The 25,514-nt window shown below is 34.9% G+C and overlaps 1 protein-coding gene across 11 annotated transcripts in view; it reads right to left on the reverse strand.

Moving 5' to 3' along the window:
- The window catches only part of crol (crooked legs), a 148,184-nt gene that overhangs the window by 34,176 nt on the left and 88,494 nt on the right, over window positions 1-25,514 (reverse strand). For all 11 annotated transcript variants that reach the window (XM_017613439.1, XM_017613431.1, XM_017613435.1 and 8 more), the window contains 2 exons: window positions 20,824-21,348; window positions 19,197-19,371 (listed from right to left, as the gene is read on the reverse strand). In XM_017613439.1, the coding sequence (XP_017468928.1) occupies window positions 19,197-19,371; window positions 20,824-21,348 (700 nt within the window). The remainder of the gene's footprint in view (window positions 1-19,196; window positions 19,372-20,823; window positions 21,349-25,514) is intronic.

Here is a 25,514-nt window from a genome sequence, read left to right on the forward strand (position 1 = left end):
ACGAACTTTAATTAATGCTTATCACAATTGGAAACATTTTAATGTTTTTGAGTATGCAGATTTGTAGCCCAATAAATGTTAGTATAATAAAGTGCAAGTTGGAAGAAGCTTGGGCTTACCGTCGATTTTTGTCAATTTTTTGTTCACGCATTTTCTTCCATACACATTATGTTCAGCAATTTTTTTGTATGGAGAAAATGAGTAGCAGCTTCATAAAATATACCAAATAGCAACGGTAAGTCCTAGCTATTTAAAATTTGCGCTTTTAATTGAATAAGTTACAAAACTGCATACTCAGAATGTTTCTAAGAAATCTAATTAAAAAGCTCAAAAGTTTTATGAGACTTTGACGAATTTTGCTAATTTTTGTACAAAGTTTCAAATTCTGCCTTTCATAGCCTTTGCTAGATAACGAGCCACACTTTCATAAAAAGTAATAAACATTAAACATTACGGCTCACTTATATTCTTGTCGTCGTACGAAAAATTGTTTTTGGGCGAGCGTACAAGAAGATTCTTTGTTTTTTAGGCACCTGCTAAAAACAGCTAAATCGCGTTTTTGCTATAATTTTCTTATATGATATCCGCTTTATTATCCTTTTATGTCCCCGAAAAGGTTCCGCTCAGGACTATTATTGGCCCTCGAATGGCTCGTTTTGATTTATACTTACACTAACTTGGAAACACTATCCCTAGTTTCTTAATTTTATACTATAAATCTAAAGCTCTCAAAAAATTTGAGGACTTTGCTAAAAAGTGTTACGATTTATCCGCAAACAAAAAATTTTAATACTTGTGTGGAGTATTACATTTTTAACCGACATCACATAAAGGAAAACGTTATCAATTCGCCAGATTTTTTTTTTGTTACCGCATAACTTTAGACCACGTTAACCGATTTCAATAATTCTTAACACTCTTCTATAAAGGGAAGGTGGTCCCATACTAATTTGATTTGAATCCGATCATCGGATCATGAAGAAATTAACGATAATCTTAAATTTTTTTATTAATTACTTAATGTTTTTTTTATTAATTTTTTCATAAATTATAAATTAACGTATATTGTATGGGAATAGCTCGAACATCGAAAAATGTTGGTATACTTGGCCGGCTGTAACTCAGTTGGGAAAAAATTTCGAAAGTTGAGCGAGTTTCTGCCTTGATTAGCTTAAAACAAATATTTATTATCAAAAAATCATTTTCTTGAAAGTATAAAGTTTTCTGTAAAGACGATCGTAGCAACAAATTACCAACAATCAGGATGTATTATACAAACACAATCGCTGTTCCGAGTCGCCGTAAAACTGTGGGCGCACGCCACAAACTGGAGCAGTAGCTCGGCCAAACACTAACATATTAGCTCTGATCCAATACTTTTCGGGAAAAATCCTGTAAAACTGTCAAACAGCAAAATTACTCTCTGAAGTGAGAGTAAAAAGTGAGTAAGAACAATAAGTACGGGAACAAAAAAACAATTTTTCCTGTAAAAACGTCAACCAGCGATTGCTTGACACTTTTCATGATTTTACCAGAAGAAAAAGTTCGGGTAAAATCTTGCACCTTCATTCTCTACACAACTCTCCAAAAGTCGCTCTCATTTACAGGATTTTGGAGTACGGGAACATTTTTCCTGCAACTTCCTCCAAGTTCGTGTAAAATCCTGTAAGTTCATGGAGTACTGGATCAGAGCTATTATGTAAACGCCCATATATTACTATTATTAATAAAACAGAACGGCATTTGTGTAGCTACAGCGGTATTTTTCCCAAATCTATCCCAGATTTATATATGGAGATCCGGAATAGCCGATTTTATTCTTTGCCTTTCTATTCAGTTGGAATTTTTTGCAAGAAAAGAATATTTTTCCATAACCGCGTTTATATATTTGCGAATTGTGAGTCTGCAAATCAATATTCACTCGTTCCCGAATTTCAATAAGTTTTTTAATTAACTCTGGTGAATATTGAACTAATTTTCGAATTTTCGGCACATTTAAAACGCCATTCTGTTTTAAATAAATTAAATATTGTATCGCATCTTCTGTTGGTAGCTTGTTCTTTTTACAGTTGCGACCGCTTCTACAGTAAAACTACTTTAAAGAAATTCTATTTTTGATTTTAAATTAAAAAGTTCAATAAAAGAGACACTGAAGATGGCACAACGCCGAAATCGGGTTGTCTCCAAACCAAATTCGACAAAGGATGACGGAAACTCGTTCCAAAATACCCCAGCAAAAAACTAAAAATTTAAACCTCCACACAAGTTTTAAAACATTGGGGCGTATTCGTAGTCGACAAAAAGTCGACTCTAAAGTTAGTTGTATTGAAACTTATGTCAAAAAGCTGCCATTAACTTTAGATTCGACTTTATTTTCACAATGAATATGCCCGAAAAATTAAAATAATTATAATTTGCAAACATTTTTGTTTGTGAATGAAGTTTAACACTTTTTAGCAAAGGCCTAACCATTTTTTGTGAGCTTTACATTCATAGTTTAAAAATTAAATGCTAGGGATAGCATTTCCAAAATTTGTGAAAGTATAAATGAAAAACGGCATTTAGGGCCAAAACCTTTTAAGGGCCAATTATAGTCCTGAGCGAGACCTTTTCGGCGACATAAACGTGTTTTAGCTATTTTTAAAGGGTGCCGAAATAAAATTGTACACCCGAAAATTTCCCCCAACACCAATGTTCAAGTAAAACTGACACACACTCAACTTTTTTTTTTCATTCATATAAACTGATACGGCCTAATATACGCCCATCCCTATTTTTTTACAAATCAATCAATCTCAACTTGGTAGTTGCGCAGTAGAAATGTTAGATCACAGTAGACGATATCAAATTTCAATGCGCGTTAGATAGTATTTTATAATAATAATAATAATAGATTGGCGCTTACACATATGTTAGTGTTTGGCCTAGCTTCTCCTCCGATTTGTGGCGTGCACCTTGATGTTGTCACACAAAAGGGAGGGACCTACAGTTTTACGCCGACTCCGAATGGCGATTGTATTTTTATGAGAAGCTGTTTTTCATGGCAGAAATACACTCGGAGGTTTGCCATTGCCTGCCAAGGGGCGACCGCTGTTAAGAATAAACCTTTTTTGAAATTCTTTTTTCGATGTTGCTTTTGACCTGGGCTTGAACCCAGACCCCAAAATAATTCAATGTCCTACAAAGCAAGACTCCGCCCAGAAAGGTTAATTTGGCCATAAAAACGTGACCCTCGAAAAATTTTTTAAATCGGATAACGGAAAGACTAACTAAACTAAACTAAACTAAACTAAATTTCACCGAATTCATGGAATTCTTCACAATATATGTAGCTTAATAAAAAATTTTCTCCTTACCCTTTGCGCAAAATTATCGTATGTTACTAAAATTTAATTTTACAGGAAAGTGTTTTTTGTATTTTTCTCTGCTTTGGCTAGCACCATCAATACCAAAGTTTAGTTATGCTGGGATTATTGAGAAATATAACTAAACGCAAGAAATTTTTTCTAGAAGGGTCTCTACATTAGCCCACATCGCCCACAAGAAAAAATTCATTGTCACATACGATACAATTTACAGTCAATTTTTGGGGTAGCTATTGGGATTTAAGCCGTAATATTTGAACAGGTGATGCGTTATGGGTTGTAAGACAAAGTTGCATAAAAAAGTGAATTTCATAAAAAATTTAACATACGATAATTTTGCGCAAAGCGGTCGATATATACGGTGACCATTCGTACCGATTATGGTGTGACAGTACCGATTTTGAGAAAATTGTCCCGCTGTAGTTTCTTTTTAAGTCGGGACGTATAAGTGTCCCGAATTTTCATATTTGTACCGATTAAATCCCGAGTTTCACTGTTTTCTTTATTAATTTAGTAAGAGTCTCCCTGTACTCCGACCCAAAAACAATTTTTCGTACAAACGTGGCAGCACTTTCGTTATCAAAAAGGACATAAAATATAATATTTTCTATGATCTTTGGTTATGTTTTATTCTGTCAAACTGGTGCTTTTGCTATGTTTCAGTCTATCATTCTTGTCTAATTTTTTTTAAGGTTGTTATAATTATTTGTAAAATTTTTTAATGAAACGATTCTATCTTGAATTTAATGAAGTTAAAAGCAAAAATAATACTAATTACCTCAAAAAAATCATGGATATGAAAAATATAAGCCGTATATACAATGGCGAATATATAAATAGAGAAGAGAGATTTTTGAGCTTTTGAATTGGATCTCTTAGAAACATTCTGATTATGCAGTTTTGTAGCGCATTCAATTTTAGTAATACGAAGTAAAATTTTAAGTAGCTAGGACTTACCGTTTTTTTTGTGCAAGATGTTGCTCATTTTCTCCATTAAAAAAAACTGTCGAACATACTTTGTATCAAAGAAAGTGCGCGGACAAAAAATTGCCAAAAGTCAACGGAAAGTCCAAGCTACTTCAAACTTGCACTTTGTTATACTAAAATTTAATGGACTACAAAACTGCATACTCAGAACAATTCTAGATGTAGAAATTTTGATCAATATTTGTTAAAATTCGTCAAATTTTTATAAATGTTCTACAAAGTTTGAAATACTGATATATATGTTTTTTTATATAGTAAGTTACATTTTCTTAAAAAAAAAAAAAACCTTTTTTGAACAAAGGAATGTAGCCAAAACTTGCTAAAATGGTTTTTCCCTACTTATGTACATTCTTCCCACCGTATATGTATGTATATTGTGTGTATACATTTTTGCGATAATTTTTAAAGTTTTTTCTCTTTGTTTTGTTTTATATAAAACTGTATTACTATGTCTTTTTATTCTAAAAACAAAATTGTATCTTTGGATTCGATGCTTTAGAAATGTCCCGATATTTCCCATGAAATATTACATATTTTGCGGTTCTATTAATGCACCTATCGAAGGATTGATTTTCGTGAAATCTTTTATAGCAGTTAATAAATAATTGTTGAATAGTTTATTGAACTGAAAGTACCACCAAATTAAATAATCCCCTGGCAACCAATTAATTTGTACTTTCTATGGTAATTATTCAGTCAAATTTTTCGGCAGAGGGTTTGTCCAAATATTGATATTTTGGTCGTTTCAAGTAATGGTTTCTACATTTAATAATGGTCAAACCAGAATCGTACAACTATTAAATGTATAAAAATTCACATTTAAACTGGACAAGTTATATCTACAAGGCCATCAAATATTTAGCCAAACTCACAGTCGTTCTGGTTAAGACCGCATATGTATTTATGTTTATATACTTTTGGAGGCCAGTTTTCTAAGGTTTAGCTTCTATGTATTACATTATATGTGTATCAGTCACTGTATAAAATATTTTAACCAAATAGTTTTACAATTCCACCCCCAAGGATATATATTTATGTTCATTACTGGGGAATCATCGATAGTACATCGATGGCCACAAACATCGATTGTTTTCCAGCTCTAACCGCAAGGCTTTATATATTAGTAAGCTCAAAAGATTTGCATAAGCACTTTGTGCATTTTTGAGAAAAATATGTTTTAATGTGAACTTATTAATTTTTGTCAGGCACAGTCCTTCGTTATTTTATATAAAATACCTTAAATAAATTACCTGCTTAATTGGAGGAGTTATAACGCAAAACAAAGTCTCTGGACAATCAGTTGTATGGGAGCTAGATTTTAGAGTGAACCGATTTCGATGATTTTATTAGATAGTGAAGCAAATGTTAAAATACATACTGAGGGAGGTTTTTTTATAAAATAGTTCAAATTTAAGCAAAGTTTCAAGTACCGCTATCTCCAAAAGTGGAGACAATCGGGCAAAACTGGGGACGCCATTGAATTTAAAAGGCTCCAATTAGGTAAGAGCAACTATCAGAACCTTTGTCGAAAACAATTTGATTTGATACCACGCTCGAAATATTCTGACTACAAGAAGGAACATTAAAAGTAGTAAATTGGGGTTTTTACACACTTCTAGTCGTTATAAAAATATTCAGATCGTTTCGACGTATTTTCCAAATGTGCCTTCATTTAAGATATTTTTGAAATAAAAATTACGCTCAAGATCGCAGAATATTTTATCTTTAAAAGTTGGTTTATTCTGAAAGCACACCTCTTGCTAAGGTAGCAAATTATTCGTAATTGTTTGTAGAATACAATACATACTTAAAAAGTTCTTAGAATTAAATGCTTCAAAAACTATACACGATAAACCGAAAATGTTGAAAATGGTGAAATGTGGAATTACAGACTTTGAGTTACTTGCCATTTCGTTATTTTTTAATGCACACATTTCTTACCTATTACATATGAAGTATACACATAAGTGCTAAATGCCCATTAAATTTCAAATCAGAATCTGGTGTGCTTCAAAAGTTATGACATAATTAATTTTGCCCCTCTTAAAAATTGCATAAAAAATTCACTTGTTTTCATTATATTTTAAATTTAAACACCTATAATTCGAAAGTTATGCAGCAAATTGATCCAAATTTTTTTTGAGGCTTCAAGTATACGCCAATGAATTATATCCAAAAGCAACCAGCTCAAGCTGTTTCCAACAGTGAAAATAAAGCTAAATAACACCAAGGTTACCTGTTTTTTAGATTTGCCCATATATTTGCCTAAACGAGTTTTATTTTTTAATCCTGCAATAGAAGATCCCAATTTTAGCTCAAACAGTTGTTTAAGATGACAGAATAGTATATTCGCACACCCGTTTCGCAGAAATTTCAAACTTTCTGACACAACCCATCATTAAACTTCGAAACAGTGTAACGTAGCCAGTGCACATTCGAATGCCTATAATTTTGAAACCCAAGGATTTATTAAAATCATATCACCTAAAAAGCCCAGTTGGTTATGTGTTATTTACTGGACCATTGATTCATACTTTAGAAAAAATGTGTACGAATGTAAAGTAGCCAGTCAAATAATCGGCCATATGTACATTCTACAACTATGTATACATGTGAAACAAATTTTGTCGATGGTGTTATTATATTCTATGTTAGGTAGAAAGCATTTTCGCTGTTGTTCATACGCGAAATTTTTCTAGATACTTGCAATAATTGTGAGGGCTATGCCCATCTGCAGGTAGAACCGCAAATATTGCTGTTGAATGATGTTTTTCTATAAAGATTTCTGAGAAATACTAACGACCATAATTTCATGAGAATGCATTCCATTATTATATACAATTAATGGAAGTTGTACTAGCCATACCTGGGGGGTTACTCTGCAATGCGATGCGAAAACAAATGGTTCGCATTCGCGAAAACACATCGTAAGTAATACACAGGGGTGATTGCCTATCGCATCGCATTTCTCTGTCGTGTCGCATTACAGAGTAGCCCCCCAGGGGCAACACAAGTTTCTGTTGAAAGAGCGTATAGTGCACTTTCAACAATTATTAATATTAATAACTAGCTATACCCTGCCACGCTTTGCTGTGGCATATTCCTGTTACATGGATGATAAATTATTAACGAAACAAAGCATACGTTTCATATGAGTTTGATTTTGTAATAAGTACTTGTGTGCACACAATATTCGTCGTGTTTCCATTCTCTGCATTGATATCAAGGATATCTGGTTTGCCGACACGGGAACACGCAACATCTAAGAACCAATCCGCATCTCACTCTAAACCATACTTTTCNTTGGTTTGCCGACACGGGAACACGCAACATCTAAAGCTCGGAACACTTTGACGACTGCAACTTCACGACGTAACGACAGCGACATCATTTTGTCGACAAATGTCGCCTTGAAGCCAGCTTCTTAAACATTTTGAAGACCTCAGCGACATAGCAAAAGCTGATATTAAAGTTTACATTTTGGTATATTTATTTCACAAATTGTGTATTTTTATTTAAGTAAATAAGAAAAACATGAACAATCAAGAATATGTGATTAATTTTGCGACAATTTAACTTTGCAGCACTACATCTACTCATTGTCGCCGGCAAAATTAGAAATAGATTTAATTTGGCGACGTCGACAATTGCAGTCCTGCAGCCAAGATGTCGTGCTGTCGTCAAAATAATTGTGTCCGTAAGAACGTGTGTATTTAAAATTTGACAGATGCTGCTTGTCGCTTGCCGTCGTCAAAGTGTTCCGAGCTTAAGAACCAATCCGCATCTCACTCTAAACCATACTTTTCCAAAGGATAACTTTGAGCAATAGTGATTGTGATTCCAAATGTCAATCGAATTCGGAACTGCAATCTTTAAAATTGAAATGGTGTATCGGTCGGAATCATGGGAATTCTTCACCTTTGAAAGGCCACGTAAAAATCTTTACTTACACTACGTTCTTCATCAATTTCTTAACTGCGAGTCGCGTACTGTTGCGGAGTTTTAGCTGATTAATATTCCGCAACGTTATAATTGGTACACCTATTTTCAATTCAGTATGGAAGATCAATCGATTTCAAAAATTCTGTTGGATAATTAACTGATTCGTCTTCTTCCACAACGGTGTTTATCGACGCATATGTTATTATTTAAGCGACTTATGCATTTCCCGCTTAAACAAAAAGCAACACACAGACCCACTTGTTTTTAAAGGCACTTCGCTCGTGTTTAATTGGGTATGCATTTTTTATGCAATTCTCAAATTTCTCTTGGCTGAACTTAGTGAAGTGATAAATCGCTGGCTTTTTCAGCTATGGTCAACGCTAACCCAGCTTGGCTATCACACGGTGCTTTGAGCATCACCCACACTCCACTCCCTGAGTAATTTTTGGCATGGTATTAAGCTACTGCTTACAAACCACACTGGGGCTCTGCACGAATGCATCCCTGGATAAATCCCAGCTCATTTCCCAGCAGCCTAAGGCAGCTAGAGCATGACTCCTCCAATGGAGTCCCACAATGAATACACGGTGAAACGGTCACATCTTGCGCTACCGCTTCATCAGCCTACCCGCATATCTCTCTCTCTCTCTCTTTCTCTCTCGCATATCAGGTATATGAAGTGCGTGGCTGACTTCATGTGCACCTATAAATCATACGGACGCATTGAGCTCGATACACAAACACTCGCAAAGGTAATCCCTACCTCCTCATCTACTCTAACTCGACCACAACTCTAAACCTGGGCTCGAATCGTCACATACGATATCGTATTACTCGTCACGTAAAAACAAATTTTTCAGATTATGACGTACGTGAACGTAGTCTTTGTCTCATTCAGCTTATACTGCCTGACGTATCACGTAATTTTCTTTCGTATGGTTTTCGATCGGTGAACGGATGTTACGATTTGAGTCCTGGTCTCCCGCTCTCCCTCAGCTAAACAGTTGTCACTTTGAATGCCGGATTGAATAACATTAGTGGTGTTCACCAAAGTGAGCAAGTGGCCTGGCAGTCTGGTAAAAGAGCAGACCAGCTCAAGCAACGACTGTTGTCAATACCACTCTTATTTAGTTGATAGACATCCTTATTCTTCGCAGCAAGAATAGCTCGTTCACTGAGCCTGTAATTAATTTTCTTAATTAAGAAACATTCTTTCCATCAGTTCCCCTTTTGATGTTCCTTAGTTACAAAAATAATCAGGCAATACAAATCGTCTTAATCTCTCGTTAGCTGGCGGCTTTCCGTTCCCAATGTCCAGTACTTAACGCGAAAATCCCTCGGCTGCAGTGTATATATGTATGTTCGTCTAGCCACAATGTTGACTATTTCAGGTAAGCATTTATCTAGTGTTAATCAAGAAATTACAGACAATGTTTGCGTAAAATCTCCTGAGGGCAATATCAATACATTCCCGAATGGTTGGACGTTTCCATGCAAATCCCGCGACAATGGATCAAGGTTTTTTATGTGCCATCGTTCACTGATCTCAAAAAATTAGTTTAAATTTTTGTACCACTTTTTCCATACCGGATGTTCTGGAAATATTGCAAGTAGGAAATTCGATGATTTATATGTTCAATGGCAGCTTAAGAGCTGAATTAACAATGTTTCCACCTGGTAGCAATTCCAGGCGAAGCGATAGCTAAGGTTATGTAATTGTTTGAACGAACCGTTGCCATAAATAATCAATCTTATTTGGCGCTGTAAACGCCTAAGCCATTTTGGCCGAGGTCGACAAAGAACGCCAGTCGTTTCTCTCTGTGCCAACTGACGACAATGGGAAATGCCCCGTGAAGCCAAGTTCTTATCCACTTGGTCTCTCCCTCTTCCTCTGCTACCACCAGCGGATTGCGAGTTTAATACTTTCAGAACTGGAACGTCGCTTCCCATTCGAACGACGTGGCCAAGCCAGCGGAGCCGCTGTATTTTCATTCAATACACTATGTCCATTTCGTTGTAAAGCTCATACAACTCATCGTTCCATCGTCTGCGGTACTCCCGTCGCCAATGCCTGTCGCCTGTAAATCTTCCCTAAGATCTTTATCTCCAATACTTCAAAAGCCGTCTCATCGAATGTTGTCATTGTCTAAGCTTCTGCGCCATATACCAGCATGGGCATGATGAGTGACTTATAGAGTGTGGTTTTTGTACGTCGAGAGAGAACTTTACTCCCGAATTGCCTATTCAGTCCAAAGTTGCATTTGTTGGCTAGAGTGATTCTGCACTGGATTTCCATACTGACATTATTATCGGTGTTAATGCTGGTTCCCAAGTAAACGACATTCTCTACTTTCTCGATATTACAACTGGCAACAGTAATGTGGGTGTCAAGGCGGGACTGCTCTGACTCTTTGTTTGATGACAGGAGATACTTCGTCTTGTCTTCGTTGATAACCAAACCCAATCGCTTTGCTTCTTTACCCAACTTGGAAAAGGCAGGACAGACTTCGACGTTTTTGTTACCGATGATATCGATGTCATTGGTATACACCAGAAATTACACGCCAGGAGTTCACAATAGTAATAGTAATCATAATCATAATAATATTATCTGATGTTATTCAAAATTTCTTTACTCGCAATATACTTAGGCCAAAAACATAGTGGAGCGGCGAGCGAAGAGCATCGAGCAAAGCGTCGATTTCAAACGCATATGTTTCGATGGGATAGCCATATATCTAATACTTCTATATTGATAGTAACGTATCTTCACTATGTGTTTTTATTCCGCAATCAAAGGGAGACAGCCTATCAAATAAATGTTTGCTTGTGTTAGTATAAATGTATATTTGTGAACTATTACAAACAAACCACTGTCAAGTCACTCCAGGAGCGGTTTAAATTACAAATATTAAAAAAATTGAAAAATAAAATAACCAAAAATTTTTCCCTGAACGTGATTGGGGCGAGCTTTGTGGTAACCGGCGGATTTGAATAAGCAGCAAGAGATGTATAAGTTACACTTGAGGCGATCACCATAACCACTCTTAAAAGATAGGATGAGAGGATCCGTGCCTTCCTTTCCAGCTCCTTAGCCAGCATGTAGCGTCTGCCCGTTTTCCCTGATACGGCTCATTTTTATGTAAATAGTATAACATACTGACGCGTGAACACGATTCCTTTTTCCTTACTTTTTGTTCAAAAGTTAAACACAATTTTTTTTTGGCTTTGATTAAAATTTAATTTTCTAAAATATTGACGATTACTGCACCGCTCCTGATTTTTTATTCTTTTCAAATGTCATTCTGAGTACATTGGTTGGTTGGTNACTTCTGTACCCAACTTGGAAAAGGCAGGACAGACTTCGACGTTTTTGTTACCGATAATATCGATGTCATTGGTATCCACCAGAAATTACACGCCAGGAGTTCACAATAGTAATAGTAATCATAATCATAATAATATTATCTGATGTTATTCAAAATTTCTTTACTCGCAATATACTTAGGCCAAAAACATAGTGGAGCGGCGAGCGAAGAGCATCGAGCAAAGCGTCGATTTCAAACGCATATGTTTCAATGGGATAGCCATATATCTAATACTTCTATATTGATAGTAACGTATCTTCACTATGTGTTTTTATTCCGCAATCAAAGGGAGACAGCCTATCAAATAAATGTTTGCTTGTGTTAGTATAAATGTATATTTGTGAACTATTACAAACAAACCACTGTCAAGTCACTCCAGGAGCGGTTTAAATTACAAATATTAAAAAAATAGAAAAATAAAATAACCAAAAATTTTTTCCTGAACGTGATTGGGGCGAGCTTTGTGGTAACCGGCGGATTTGAATAAGCAGCAAGAGATGTATAAGTTACACTTGAGGCGATCACCATAACCACTCTTAAAAGATAGGATGAGAGGATCCGTGCCTTCCTTTCCAGCTCCTTAGCCAGCATGTAGCGTCTGCCCGTTTTCCCTGATACGGCTCATTTTTAAGTAAATAGTATAACATACTGACGCGTGCAACACGATTCCTTTTTCCTTACTTTTTTGTTCAAAAGTTAAACAAAATTTTTTTTTGGCTTTAATTAAAATTTAATTTTCTAAAATATTGACGATTACTGCACCGCTCCTGATTTTTTATTCTTTTCAAATGTCATTCTGAGTACATTGGTTGGTTGGTTTTCTCGTTCTATCATTATATATCTGCACTCTAATGTTGGCGGATGTACTTTCAACGTACTGCCAATATAGAAGTATTACATATATGGGGAGAGCGTATAGTGAAGAGCAAAGCGTACACACACTTTTTTAATTGAAGCCTTGCTCGATGAAAGCTCTTCGCTTAACTCGCCGCTTCACTATGTTTTGACCTATGGCGCTATGGCGACCAAACGAAATTGTTTATAATTCAAATTTAATTGTTTTATAATGTAAAGGAATGGTGACAACAATTTTAAGTTTTCATTATTTCATTTCACGGGATATTTTTATGTTTTCGTTACGCTTTTTATCATTTCTTCATTTGTATCCGTAACTTTTTATTAATTTTTTTCCATTGCGTAATTTGTATACCAACTTATCACTTNTTTGTATACCAACTTATCACTTCGTTTGATAAGATATCGTAAATTCTCTTTCTTCAAACTGTCCGTATTTGGATAAGTAGAAACATCAAAAAAAATTCTCTAGTAAAGCTTTCCCAATCACTTTCCGTTTCGAACCAGTTATAATACTTCATTTAATTTCAATATTTTCAGTTTATTTTACATATTGCATAATCCTATTTAGAATATTTGCAAATCAAGATTTCTCAAATACCTTTCGTTTGGTACCAATATTGTAACATTTCATTTATTATATCAATTTAATTGGGTTAAATTTTCACACAGGTAACAAACCTCCTTAAACATATTTTCGGCTGTAAGTCTTCTTAAAACTATTTAGTTTGATACCCACATTGCAATATTTCGTTTATTTAATCAATTTAACTGAGTTACAATTTTAAAATAGGTTGCAACCCCACTCAAAAATATTTCCAGCAGTCATGTTTTTAGACCTCTTTAATTTGATTCCTATATTGTAATAAGTCATTTATTTTATCGATTAAATTTAGTTAAATTTTCAACAGGTAACAACCCTCCTCAAAAATATATTCGGCTATAAGCTTTCTTAAAACCCTAAAGTTTAATACCCACATTGCAATATTTCATTTACTTTATCAATTTAACTGAGTTAAAATGTTCAAATAGGTTGCAACCCTGCTCAAAAATATTTCCAGCAGTCATCTTTTTTAAACCTCTTTAATTTGATACCTATATTGTAATAAGTCATTTATTTTATCGATTAAATTTAGTTAAATTTTCAAACAGGTAACAACCCTCATCAAAAATATTTTCGGCTGTAAGCTTTCTTAAAACTCTAAAGTTTAATACCCACATTGCAATATTTCATTTACTTTATCAATTTAACTGGGTTAAAACTTTTAAAATAGGCGGCAACCCTCCTAAAAAATATTTCCAGCAGTTATCTTTCTTAAACCTCTTTAATTTAATATCTATATTGTAATATATCATTTAGTTTATCAATTAAATTGCGCTAAATTTTTTAACAGGTGGCAATCCTCCTTTAAAATATTTTCGCCTGTGAGCCTTCTTTGAACTCTTTAGTTTTATACCTTGCAATGTTTCATTTACTTTATCAATTTAACTGGGTTAAAACTTTTAAAATAGGCGGCAACCCTCCTAAAAAATATTTCCAGCAGTTATCTTTCTTAAACCTCTTTAATTTGATATATATATTGTAATATATCATTTAGTTTATCAATTAAATTGCTCAAAATTTTTTAACAGGTGGCAACCCTCCTTTAAAATATTTTCGACTGTAAGCCTTCTTAAAACTCTTTAGTTTGACACCCACATGGCAATATTTTATTTATTTTATCAATTTGACTGAGTTAAAATTTTCTAATATGTGGCAACACTCCTCAAAAATATTTCTAGCAGTTATCTTTCTTAACCCTCTTTAATTTGATACCAATATTGTAATATTTCATTTATTTCATCANGTATTGTAATATTTCATTTATTTCATCAGTGAAGTTTAGTTAAATTTTGAAACAGGTGGCAACCCTAATGATACATATTTTCGGCTGTAAGCCTTCTTAACACTCTTTAATTTGATACCCACATTGCAATATTTCATTTACTTAATCAACTTAACTGAGTTAAAATTCTCAAATAGGTGGCAACCCCCGTCAAAAATACTTCCAGCAACTATCTTTCTTAAACCTCTTTAATTTGATACCCATATTGCAATAATTTATTTATTTTATCAATATATTTGGGTTTAAACATTTTCAAATAGGTGGCAACCCTCCAGTTTTTTGCGATATCATTGGTTCTGGTATTATACCGAACAATAAAAAAAAAATTATTCAAATCGGTTCAGCCGTTCTCGAGTTTTGACGACCGTGACATACGAACACAACATTTTTATTAATATAGATAATAGATAACTAAACTTCGAACAAAACTTTCAAAGAAATCGTTGTCAAATTTATTAATTACAAAATTAAACTTTGAGCTCCTAAATTTTTCAACACTATATGTTGAAAATAGCAAATAAGCAAAACTATTTGTTTTTATCAGCTTTTATTTTCATACATATGTATATTCATATACAAATGTAAGTGCAGAAGCACACTTTCGATTGGCTTAAAATTTTTTTCATGAGTTCTATACATGAAATAAGCTAACACGTATTCGAGGAAATTTTTTTATTATTTTTTTTCTTCGGAGATATGATCTGTCAAAGTTTGCATTTTTTCGTAACTCTGACTAATCATGTACTTCTTCAAATTGTAATATCTCGGGTTCCGCTCATCGTAATTTACTGGTCCTCACTATGCAAATCAACTTCAAAAGTTCAGCTGTTAATAGGTAAGTTAACTTTAGGACAATCTTGATCATCTTGTATATAAAAACTCACTATTGAAATCGGGAGAACAGTGTAAATATTATAATTTTTTAGACAGGTGGAAACCCTATTCAAAAAAATAAAGGGTCCAGCCCTTTCATTTGACACCTCATTTTTGAAAATCGGGAGAACGGTGTAAATATTATACTTTTGTAGACAGGCGACAAAAAATAAATCCCTCTTGTACGCCTTCAGGCCCTGCCCTTTTATTTGACACCTTATTTTTTTTTATCAAACGAACCGTACAGATTTTATAATATTTAAAAAGGTGGCAATCCTATCCAAAAAAAATTAAGCCTTAACGCAAATCTTGAGGCTAAGCTCTTTCATTTGCACCTCATTTTTTGAAAATCAGGAGAACGGTGTAAATATCATAATTTTAAATGCAGGCGGCAACCCTATTAAAAAAATAATCTTACTGCACATGTAGAGACCAAGCCCTTTCATTTGACACCTCATTTTTGAAAGTCGAATGAACGGTTCAAATTTTATGCAATTAACAAAATTGCCTTCGCATAGAATAGTATCTCTAGCCACACCAACTTTCTGCGAATATTTGCCGCAGCATTTAAATTCACTTATGAACGAGAACGACAGCAGTGTACCTTCGCGAAGGCATCGATGCTACTTATAGCTACATATGTATATATATGAACGCACGCTGCTTGATCTACCTAACATTCGCGAACGCGAACGATCTGGACTTGTTTTATGCTTCTCGTTCGCGAAGGTTAATCAGTAGAGAATGTTTGATACGTTCACGTTCGCGTATAAAATCATAAATGTATGTACGCGAACGTTCATATATGAATATTTCCGAACCCTGGTTATGATTCGCCTCTGTTTTGTTGTTGTTGTATAGTTTGTTTCGTTGTCGTGGGTGGTATATAGTCAGAGATATTATAAATACTAATAGTATTTAAATACAAAATACAAATAGTTTACATAAAAAGTATTTGAAATAAGAGAATATACGGATTTTGAAAATACAAATACATTTGAAAATACTTAGAACAATTTTTAAGAAAACCGTATGAATCCATTAAAAATATTCAACAAACTTTCGTTAGAATTTCAAACTTTTTAATTGGATTTCGTAGAAAGATTTATAGTATGCAGTTTTTTAGACCATTTAATTTTAGTACAAAAACGCACATATTTGAAGTAGCTAGACTTACCACGGATTTTTGGAATTTTTTTTCTTTTGTTAAATGTGTTGCTCATTTTCTATATTTTAAAAAATCGTCGAATGGTTTTTACCTCGCTTTTATTAGCTTGGGATGTAACTATGTAATATTGATGCGCCTAAAAGATGCAGCGATTTCCATTCTCAAGTTACATACCTGTTGGCAGTACGAATTGGAATTGCTTTAAATTTCTATTCTTAAAGTCACCTGATGGCAGTACGAATGGAAATTATGGAGAGCAAGTTTTTAGTTTTTTAAACTATATTTTTTTTAGTTGTTTCTTGATAAAAATCAGAGCCCTCGAGTATTTGGTGATCTCCGAAGGACAGGTAGCGTTTACAAGAAAATTTTCTCTGCTAGAATTAATAACATTCGAATGTTTGCCATTGCCTTTATTTATTATTGGGTGTTCTGTCCATCTTGGTTTGAACTTGTGACTTACGTAGTAGTAGTACGCACCCCTAATGAGAGCCAAAGGCACGAAGCCATTCAGGCTCCTAAGTATCAGCGCTATTATTTTGGGTACTATTAGGAAAGCGAAAGGAAGTTCGAATATGAGCTCCAATAGCCGAACTGTATTTTTTTTTTCTTTTGTAAAGTCTACACCTTTTCTAGTAGTACTTCAGAAAGCGTCAATTATATTTCAGAAATCATCAAATGTACTTCAGATTAGTCAAACCTACTTCAGAAACTGTTAATTGGACTTCAGATTAGTCAATTGTACTTCAGAAACCGTAAAATATACTTCAGATTAGTCAATTGCACTTCAGAAATCGAAAAATGTACTTCAGATTAATGAATTGTACTTCAGAAGCCGTAAAATGTACTTCAAATTAGTCAAATCTACTTCAGAATGCGTTAATTGGATTTCAGATTAGTCAATTGTACATCAGAAACCATAACATGTACTTCAGATTTGTAAATTGTACTTCAGAAACCGGAAAATGTGCTTCAGAAACCGAAAAATGTACTTCAGATTCGTAAGTTGTACTTCAGAAACCGAAAAATGTACTTCAGAAACCGAAAAACGTACTTCACACTAATCAATTGAACTTCAGACACCTAAAATGTACTTCCGAAAGTGTGATATGTACTTCAGAAACCACTTTTGTGAATGTACTTCAGGTGTTAAAGCAGCGCTCTATAATCCATTTAACATTACAGTTCACTTCTTCCAATGTTGGGACTTTTTTTACTATTTACAGGGCAGGTTGTATACGATTAAAAATGTAAACCACCAGCCAGCGACCATGAACAGTGCCGTAAATAAGGCAAGACGCGCCGAATATGTAAGAGCTTTAAATACTTTTATACAAGCTGGAAAACAAATAATATATATTGACGAAACAAATTTTAATTTGTTCTGCCGTCGCACACGGGGTCGCGCACGCTCTGGATGTAGAGCAGTTCAGATGCTACCAGCCGCGCGTGGACCGAATATTCATCTTATCGGAGCTATAGCCACAAGCGGAATAATAGCAATGGAGCGCCGACGCGGATCTTTTAAAGCTGCGGATGCATGCAATTGGATACAAACTGTCCTTCAGAGGTGGGTTGAAATGGGCAACAACCTTGTGGATTTAGTTGTGGTGTGCGATAATGCTCCGTGCCACTCCCTGGAACATGCCATCAATAATTATAACGCCACAGAAAAGGCAACACTCCTACGCCTGTGACCTTATTCGCCAATGCTGAACCCTATAGAAATAATTTGGTCTAAAATAAAAACATATGTGAACGTTAAGATTGGAGTTCCAGTTACGTTTGGTCCTGGCGTAGTCGAGCAAAGACTTTCCTATTTGGAGCGTCTTATTGACGAGGCAAAACCAACGGTGGTCGGCGGCGATTGTGGTAGAGCCATTCGGCATTCTACCACCTTTCACCCGGTTGCACTCTCCTTAGTTGATATGCCAGTTGGCATGTAATTTCAACCTATGTATGTATGTATATTATTAAAGCTACCAGCTGTTTTTTTTTTAATAAATGTTGCGAAAAAACTCAAAGCTACATAGATTTGGAAAATATATTCATGGTTGAGCGCTCATTTGTGGTAAGTGCACTTTTTGGCGAAAATGTTATATGTTTCTGAAGTACAATTTACAAATCTGAAGTAAATTTTATGATTTCTGAAATACAATTGACTAATCTGAAGTACATTTTTCGGTTTATGAAGTACATTTCTCGGTTTCTGAAGTACACTTTTTGCTTTCGGAAATACAAATGACTAATTTGATGTGCATTTTTCGGTTTCTGAAGTACATTTTTTGGTATCTGAACAACAATTGACTAATCTGAAGTACATTTTTCGGTTTCTGAAGTACAATTTACAAATCTGAAGTACATTTTTTGGTTTCTGAAGTACAATCGACTAATCTGAAGTCCAATTAACGGTTTCTGAAGTACAATTGACTAGTCTGAAGTATATTTTACGGTTTCTGAAGTACAATTGACTAATCTGAAGTATATTTTACGGTTTCTGAAGTACAATTGACTAATCTGAAGTATATTTTATGGTTTCTGAAGTACAATTGACTATTCTGAAGTACATTTTACGATATCCGAAGTACAATTGGAAAAGGTGTAGATACTAGAATGCTTCAAATGCCTTTTTATATGGTAATCACTGCAAACATCAAATTATAATAAGGCGAATCAAAAACTTTTAGGGATTTTTTGTTTCATCATGCATCCATCTTACCAACTAAGCGAAAATAAATTTAAAAGATTTCATTACCGTGTACTTGTAACGCATTTGCTTGCTGTTGTTGTTGTTGCTGCTGCTGCTGCTGAGCTTGTTGTGTATGTTGCTCAGTGATTGGTTGTCGCTGGTGCGGTGTGATTATTGTACCGTTCGGCAAAATATTATAGGGAAGCGCTTGACCATTCGAAACTACCCAGTATTTGCTCAACTGCGGAAGATAAAAAATTATACATTTATACATAAGTTTGGTCGTTTGCAAATGTACATATATTAAGATTTTCGGAAAGCCAAGTGCAATTAAAAGATGATTGAAATGAAAAGGGGCATTCTTTGAAACATAAAAGTATTGCAATAAACAAAAAAACTTAAAAATCCAAATTTTAATCTTAAAAAACCAAATGAGCCACAAGCGGGCTAGAGAAAAGTTGTTAACTTATATTTCATGCAATAAAAAACTTACACACAATAACTTCAAAAGCCGAAGGTAAGAATTGAGAATGGGACTTATGTATTTGAGGTATTCATTATTACTTTTGGCATCTACACCTACATAAGTGCAAAATATTTGCATTTTGATCAGTTTTGAATAGCCTTTTTTCGCTGATTAATGTTTATTAATTGTACATATATAAAAGTCTAGCTCATTATTTAACAAACACCATCTATGTAAGTAAATAAACATTACCATTAACCAAAATTTCATACTGTTTAGTCAGAATCTTTCTGATTTTTTAGGAACTTCAAACTTGCACTTTATTATAAATACTAAACTTGAATTATCGAATTGTCGGCCGCTGTGGTGTAGTGGTAAGCAGTGCGCGCTTTCACTCATCAGCACCTGGGTTCAAGCCCTGGTCAAAGCAACATCGCAAAAAAATGGAAAAAGGTTTTTTCTTAACAGCGGTCGTCCCTCGGCAGGCAATGGCAAACCTCCGCGTGCCATGAAAAACAGCTTCTCATAAAAATACAATCGCCGTTCGGAGTCGGCGTAAAACTGTAGGTCCCTCCGCTTTGTGTGACAACATCAAGGCGCACGTCACAAGTCGGAGGAGAGGCTCGGCCAAACACTAACATATGTGTAAGCGCCAATCTATTATTATTATTATTATTAAACTTGAATTGCCTAAAAACTCCAGACCAACATTTTTCTTAAAATTTTGATTAAAAAGTTCGAAATATTTGTTGAAAATTTTTGAATTTTTATAATTTTAATACGAAGTTTGAAATGTGGATTTACATATATGGTGTTTGTTAAATAATCAGCTAGCCTTTTATATAAAATTAAAAAAACATTAATCAATGAAAACGAGAACAGTCAAAACTGGCTTAAATGTCGCACTGCTATTATTTCGCATATATACTGTATATGAATGTAGGTGTATACGTAGTGATGAAATTACTTAAATTCTGTAAGATATATCGTTTCCCCAAATTTCTTTTGTTGACTGCGGACCTCCCAAGTGTCAACAATCGACAATTCGTTAATGTTTTTATTTCAATGAGCCAGCGATTTTTTCATTACTGATATGTATGTAGATGCATGTAACCATAAATGTGTGTATGTATGTGATGCTAGAGGATATGTATGCATGAACTGTTTGTAAAATTTTGATTTTGCAGGTTGCATTTATTTTTGGCGCCTACATCGTGGAACGCTTACGTTTGGTGAATTTGGTAATAGTGCAGTTGTAGTGGATGCTGTCGTGGCTAAAGTGGCATCAGTTGAGCTTAATACCATTTGCTGCTGCTGATGTTGTTGCTGTGGCAATACCGATTGCGCTAATTTTGGGTCGACACCATTGCCCGTAGTGACCGCGGTAGCATTCGTGACACTCACGCTTAGACCACCAACACTTACAGGAGTAGTTGAAGCCAATGTGGATGCTGTACCAACTCCCATTGATGCAGCAAGGACTGCCGCTGCCGGCACAGTAGCTATGGAAACGGGCTGATGCTGTCCAGGGACTGTAAGCGGTAACAAGGTATTTCCGGCTACACCTACGCTACCTCCACTCGCGGCGCTACCAACAACTGTGGCTGTGACATTTCCTGAGACGTCTAGGCGGCCGCCGCGAAGACCACCAAGGCCACCCGCACTAGAATTTGCAGACATGGAATCCCTCTGCTGCTGCTGATGCAACTGTTGTGCTGCTTGCGGCTGTCTTCGTATCTGTTGTGGTTGTAGCTGCAACATGTTTTGGGATGCTTTTAAAAATTGAAATATCACAATTTCAGATTCAAAGATTTCTTTTCTAGTTCAGATGCAAATAGTTGTTATTTCGGCATTATTTTTGTAAGTTACATAACATTCATAATCATATGCATACACGTGTAGTAGGTACATTTGCATATACATAGAGACGTACATATTGTGAATGTGTGATGTACGTCAATCAACAGCTTTTTAAGCACATTTATTCTAGATGCAGCAACGTGTAGCCACAAATGCATGTGGTATGTGTGTGTTTGTTTGCATGAAATGTTGAACTTAAAACAAATATATAGGAAACGTGAGAATTTAAAATGGGTGCAAATGAGCTTCCATACTGATGCAAAATATTAAGCATGTACAGTGTGTCAAATAATAACTGTCGTAATATCATTTAATTTCTTTTGTTCGCCCTGTTATTGCCAATCTTTAGGTAATAATTATTTTACACTAGCCAATAGCCAGCGTACTTCCCTGCGCCTTAAAAGTATTTTGGTGTTGTTATAACTCGAGTCTACATATCTCGCACTTTCTTCAATGGTGTACTAATTCAATATCTACCTTTTCTTATCAATTTAACTGAATTACATTTTCAAATAGGTGGCAACAGGCTTCAAACATATTTTAGTAAACAGTAAACAGTAAACTTTCTTAAACCTTTTTAATACCCAATATTGCAATATTTCATTTATTTGAGCAATTTAATTGAATAAAATTTTCAAACAGGTGACAATCTTCCACAAAAATATTTTCGGCTGTAAGCCTTCCTTAAACGTCTTTCTTTTGACAGCCATATTGCAATATTTACTTTTATCGTATCAGTTTACTTAACCTTAGTCGGTTCTTTGTATACGACCATATAATATAAATTTTTTGAATTTGAATTTGCAAAAAAACCAAGCGTCGAAATGAACTGGGTTTTGGTAAAGTACATTTATTTTGCCTGACAGACGTAAAATCAACATGAAGAGATACCGTGCATGCGCAATTCGTTCCCAGTAGAAATAGTTACAAACCGATTCTTGTGTATACGCTCGTATACAAACAGATCTGCAACTTCTACTCAGATATTTTACAAAAATTCTAAGTATGCAGTTTTATAGCCCATTTGTTTTTAGTATAAGTTTGAAGTTGCTGGAAAATCGCGTTGATTTTTGTGAATATTTTTTCTAAAAAATCTGATTAGAAGTTGCAGATCTGTTTGTATACGAGCCAATATTCATAGCTTTACAGAGGTTGCAGAAAAAAGAGACACTGTGATGTACAAAAGTTTTCGGCAACGCATAATATAAAAATTACGTGTTGGAAAGTATCGAGTACTTTTGAGGATCGAGTTCTTATGTATCGATACATTTAAGGCTCCGATGTTTTCGAAAGTACTAGCTTCATCAAATGAATGATTAAGTTATTTTGTATTGAAAGTTCATACATAAATATACTGCCTAGCAAAAATGAGTATTTACATGGGAATTTTTCTTAGATATTTACTGCTCAGAACTTAGTGTTCGTCGGCTCATCAAGCTGCCGGATCACTGCAGTATATTCCAGACAGAGGTTTCGCAGTGAGTAAAGCCGCTGAGCTAGCTTACTCAATGACTGAAAACAACTCTAAAGTTAACATATACCTACGTACATAGTCAAACAGTGATTAACGCTATAAGCTCATACCGGTTTACGTCACAAAATGTCCTTAGAAGCAGGGAGGCCATAAATAGGGCAGCAGCAACCAGGCGACTGCATATTTATTGGGCCCCCGGCCACAAGGGCATTACAGGTAACGAAATTGTGGATGAGATTGCCAAGAGCGGAATCCACTTGGTTATAGAACAAGAGAATAACATTCCGAAACCGCTGTCAAATCTTTATAACGAAATAGACCAAAGGGTGAAAAAGCAGACCATATCGAGATGGGATTCGTTAAACGCCTTTCAATCTCTAAAGTCATATTTATGCAGACTGGAAAACGGGACACAAACCCGGTTTATACTATCGCTGGCACGAAGAGGTTGCATAACTATGATAGATGTCCTAACAAAACATAACATGTTGGCAGCGCACGCAAGCCAAATGGGGATTGCTGTCAGTGAAGTTTGCAGGAAATGCATGGGGACGGGAACCAGGGAGACCCTAGAACACATCCTATGCCATTGTCCTGCCGTATCAAAAACACGACTGAAATATTTCGGACCTCCAGAGTTTAATAATCTTGAAGACGTGACATCACTTGAGCTCGTTATTTCCTTTCTAAGCATCTTATAGTCACTGTGCGTGATATCAGATTTTGACCGTTTCCATCTTTGATACGCATTATCCCGCTTGTAAATCAGTCTTTTAATCTGACTATTAAACCATGGATGAGTCCTAGAACTATAAGATTTTTTTACAATCGGCACAAAGTTATCATCAAGTTCGCCAATTTTGGTTTCAAGAAAATTAATCTGTTCATCTGCTGACACCATACTATGAATAGATCCCCAGTTGATGCCATCATCTGCCATCTCGAGTTGGTGGTAGTTTATATGCTTGAAGTCGCGATAGGAAAATGTGAGGGTGTCGTAAGTAAATTGGAAATCGTAGGTGAGATATATCAGGTTATGCTTAGAGAAATTTGGCACGGATAGTTGGTCATAAAGTAATACCTTAGACCTCTTATTTATAAAAAAAATACATCTAATAACGTGCTATTGGTTCGCGTGAAATGTGTGGGTGAACGTTTAACAGGGAAAAGTCCAAGGTTTTCCATTGATAGCGAAAACTCAGTTTCAGTAAGCAAGTCACTGTTAAAGTCGCCACTTATAAGGATGTTGTTGTAATTTAAGGTAAGATTCTCAATAAAATCAACAAATGGGAAGTATGCAATGATGCGATTTGGTCTATATACACAGCCAACTAGGATTTTATTTGTACTGCTAACAATTTCTACGAAGATATACTCAATGGAATCCGAGGCACTTGATTTACATTTAAGACGACACGAGAGACCAATTTTAATATAAATAGCGACAAAACCACCATGCCCGATTCTATCTGAGCGAAACAGTTTATACCCACTGATACAAAGCAAATCATCATGGCACGAAGAGAACCAAGTCTCTGACACACACAAAACATCAACATTGGAACGTTCAAAAATATATCTAAATTCATCGATTTTAGGATGAAGGATTTGGGCATTAATGTGACATACCTTCAGGCCGCGCATTTGTTTGCCCAGTATCTGTATCATATTAAACGTGTAGTCTTTGGAACCACAGCGATTTTAACTTTTCTTGTATCTCAGTGCGAAGCAACATATACCTACGGTGACCATCCGTTCTGTTTTTTGCAGGACCGTACTGTTATTTAAAGGTCTGTCCTGCGTAGTTTTTCAAAACAGAAAACCCCCAAAATGTACTGATTTTTTCCAAGTGTCCTGCCTTTGTCCTGCATTTTCTTCGATATTTTAAAATTAACTTTTCCTAATCGAAATAAAAGCAGTGTCGATAACTAATTGATAACTACATAAGGGTAAGCTGGTTTCAAAGGTTCAACTAGTCAGTGCGTTCTAAATATTGTACGGTTATGGACAATGGATGACGAGAAATTGAAGACCAGCATCAAATATATCGATAACACTCTTCTACAAATGTTGTGGTAATCGCTTAAGAAAAAAATATTTTCCAAGCCAATTTTCCTTTGAAACAAGCGTTTTCGTAATTTTTTCGAAAAACGTGTTTTTGGTACATTTCGAACCTATTCGTCAATATCTCATGAAAAAATTATCCAATCAACATAAGCGACCTACAGTCCTCTTACAAAAATATATTACTTTGCCGATTTCGCTGCAAATTATTAGTCTTACAAGCGACCAAAATCGAAAAATTGAAATTTCATTAATTTTCTTTTTACAGTAAATGAAAATCTGATGCGAAATGTAGAATGATACGGAACACAATCTGCACAAAAAATATATATTTTTGCAAAGAGCCCATCAATACCTTTCGAACTGTTGGTCGTTTCATGAGATTTGAGGAATAACTGAAAAAGTACTAAAAATACGTTTTTCGAACGAATCTCGAAAACACTTCTTTGAAACCATGGGTATTTTTTTCGTGTTCAACGACCCAAAGTTTGCCTAAAAAATTTGCTTTACAGAGGTTCGT

Source organism: Rhagoletis zephyria, unplaced genomic scaffold (genome assembly GCF_001687245.7).
Source record: "Rhagoletis zephyria isolate East Lansing unplaced genomic scaffold, Rhagoletis_zephyria_1.1 Rzeph_scaffold_00661, whole genome shotgun sequence".
Lineage (NCBI taxonomy): Eukaryota > Metazoa > Arthropoda > Insecta > Diptera > Tephritidae > Rhagoletis > Rhagoletis zephyria.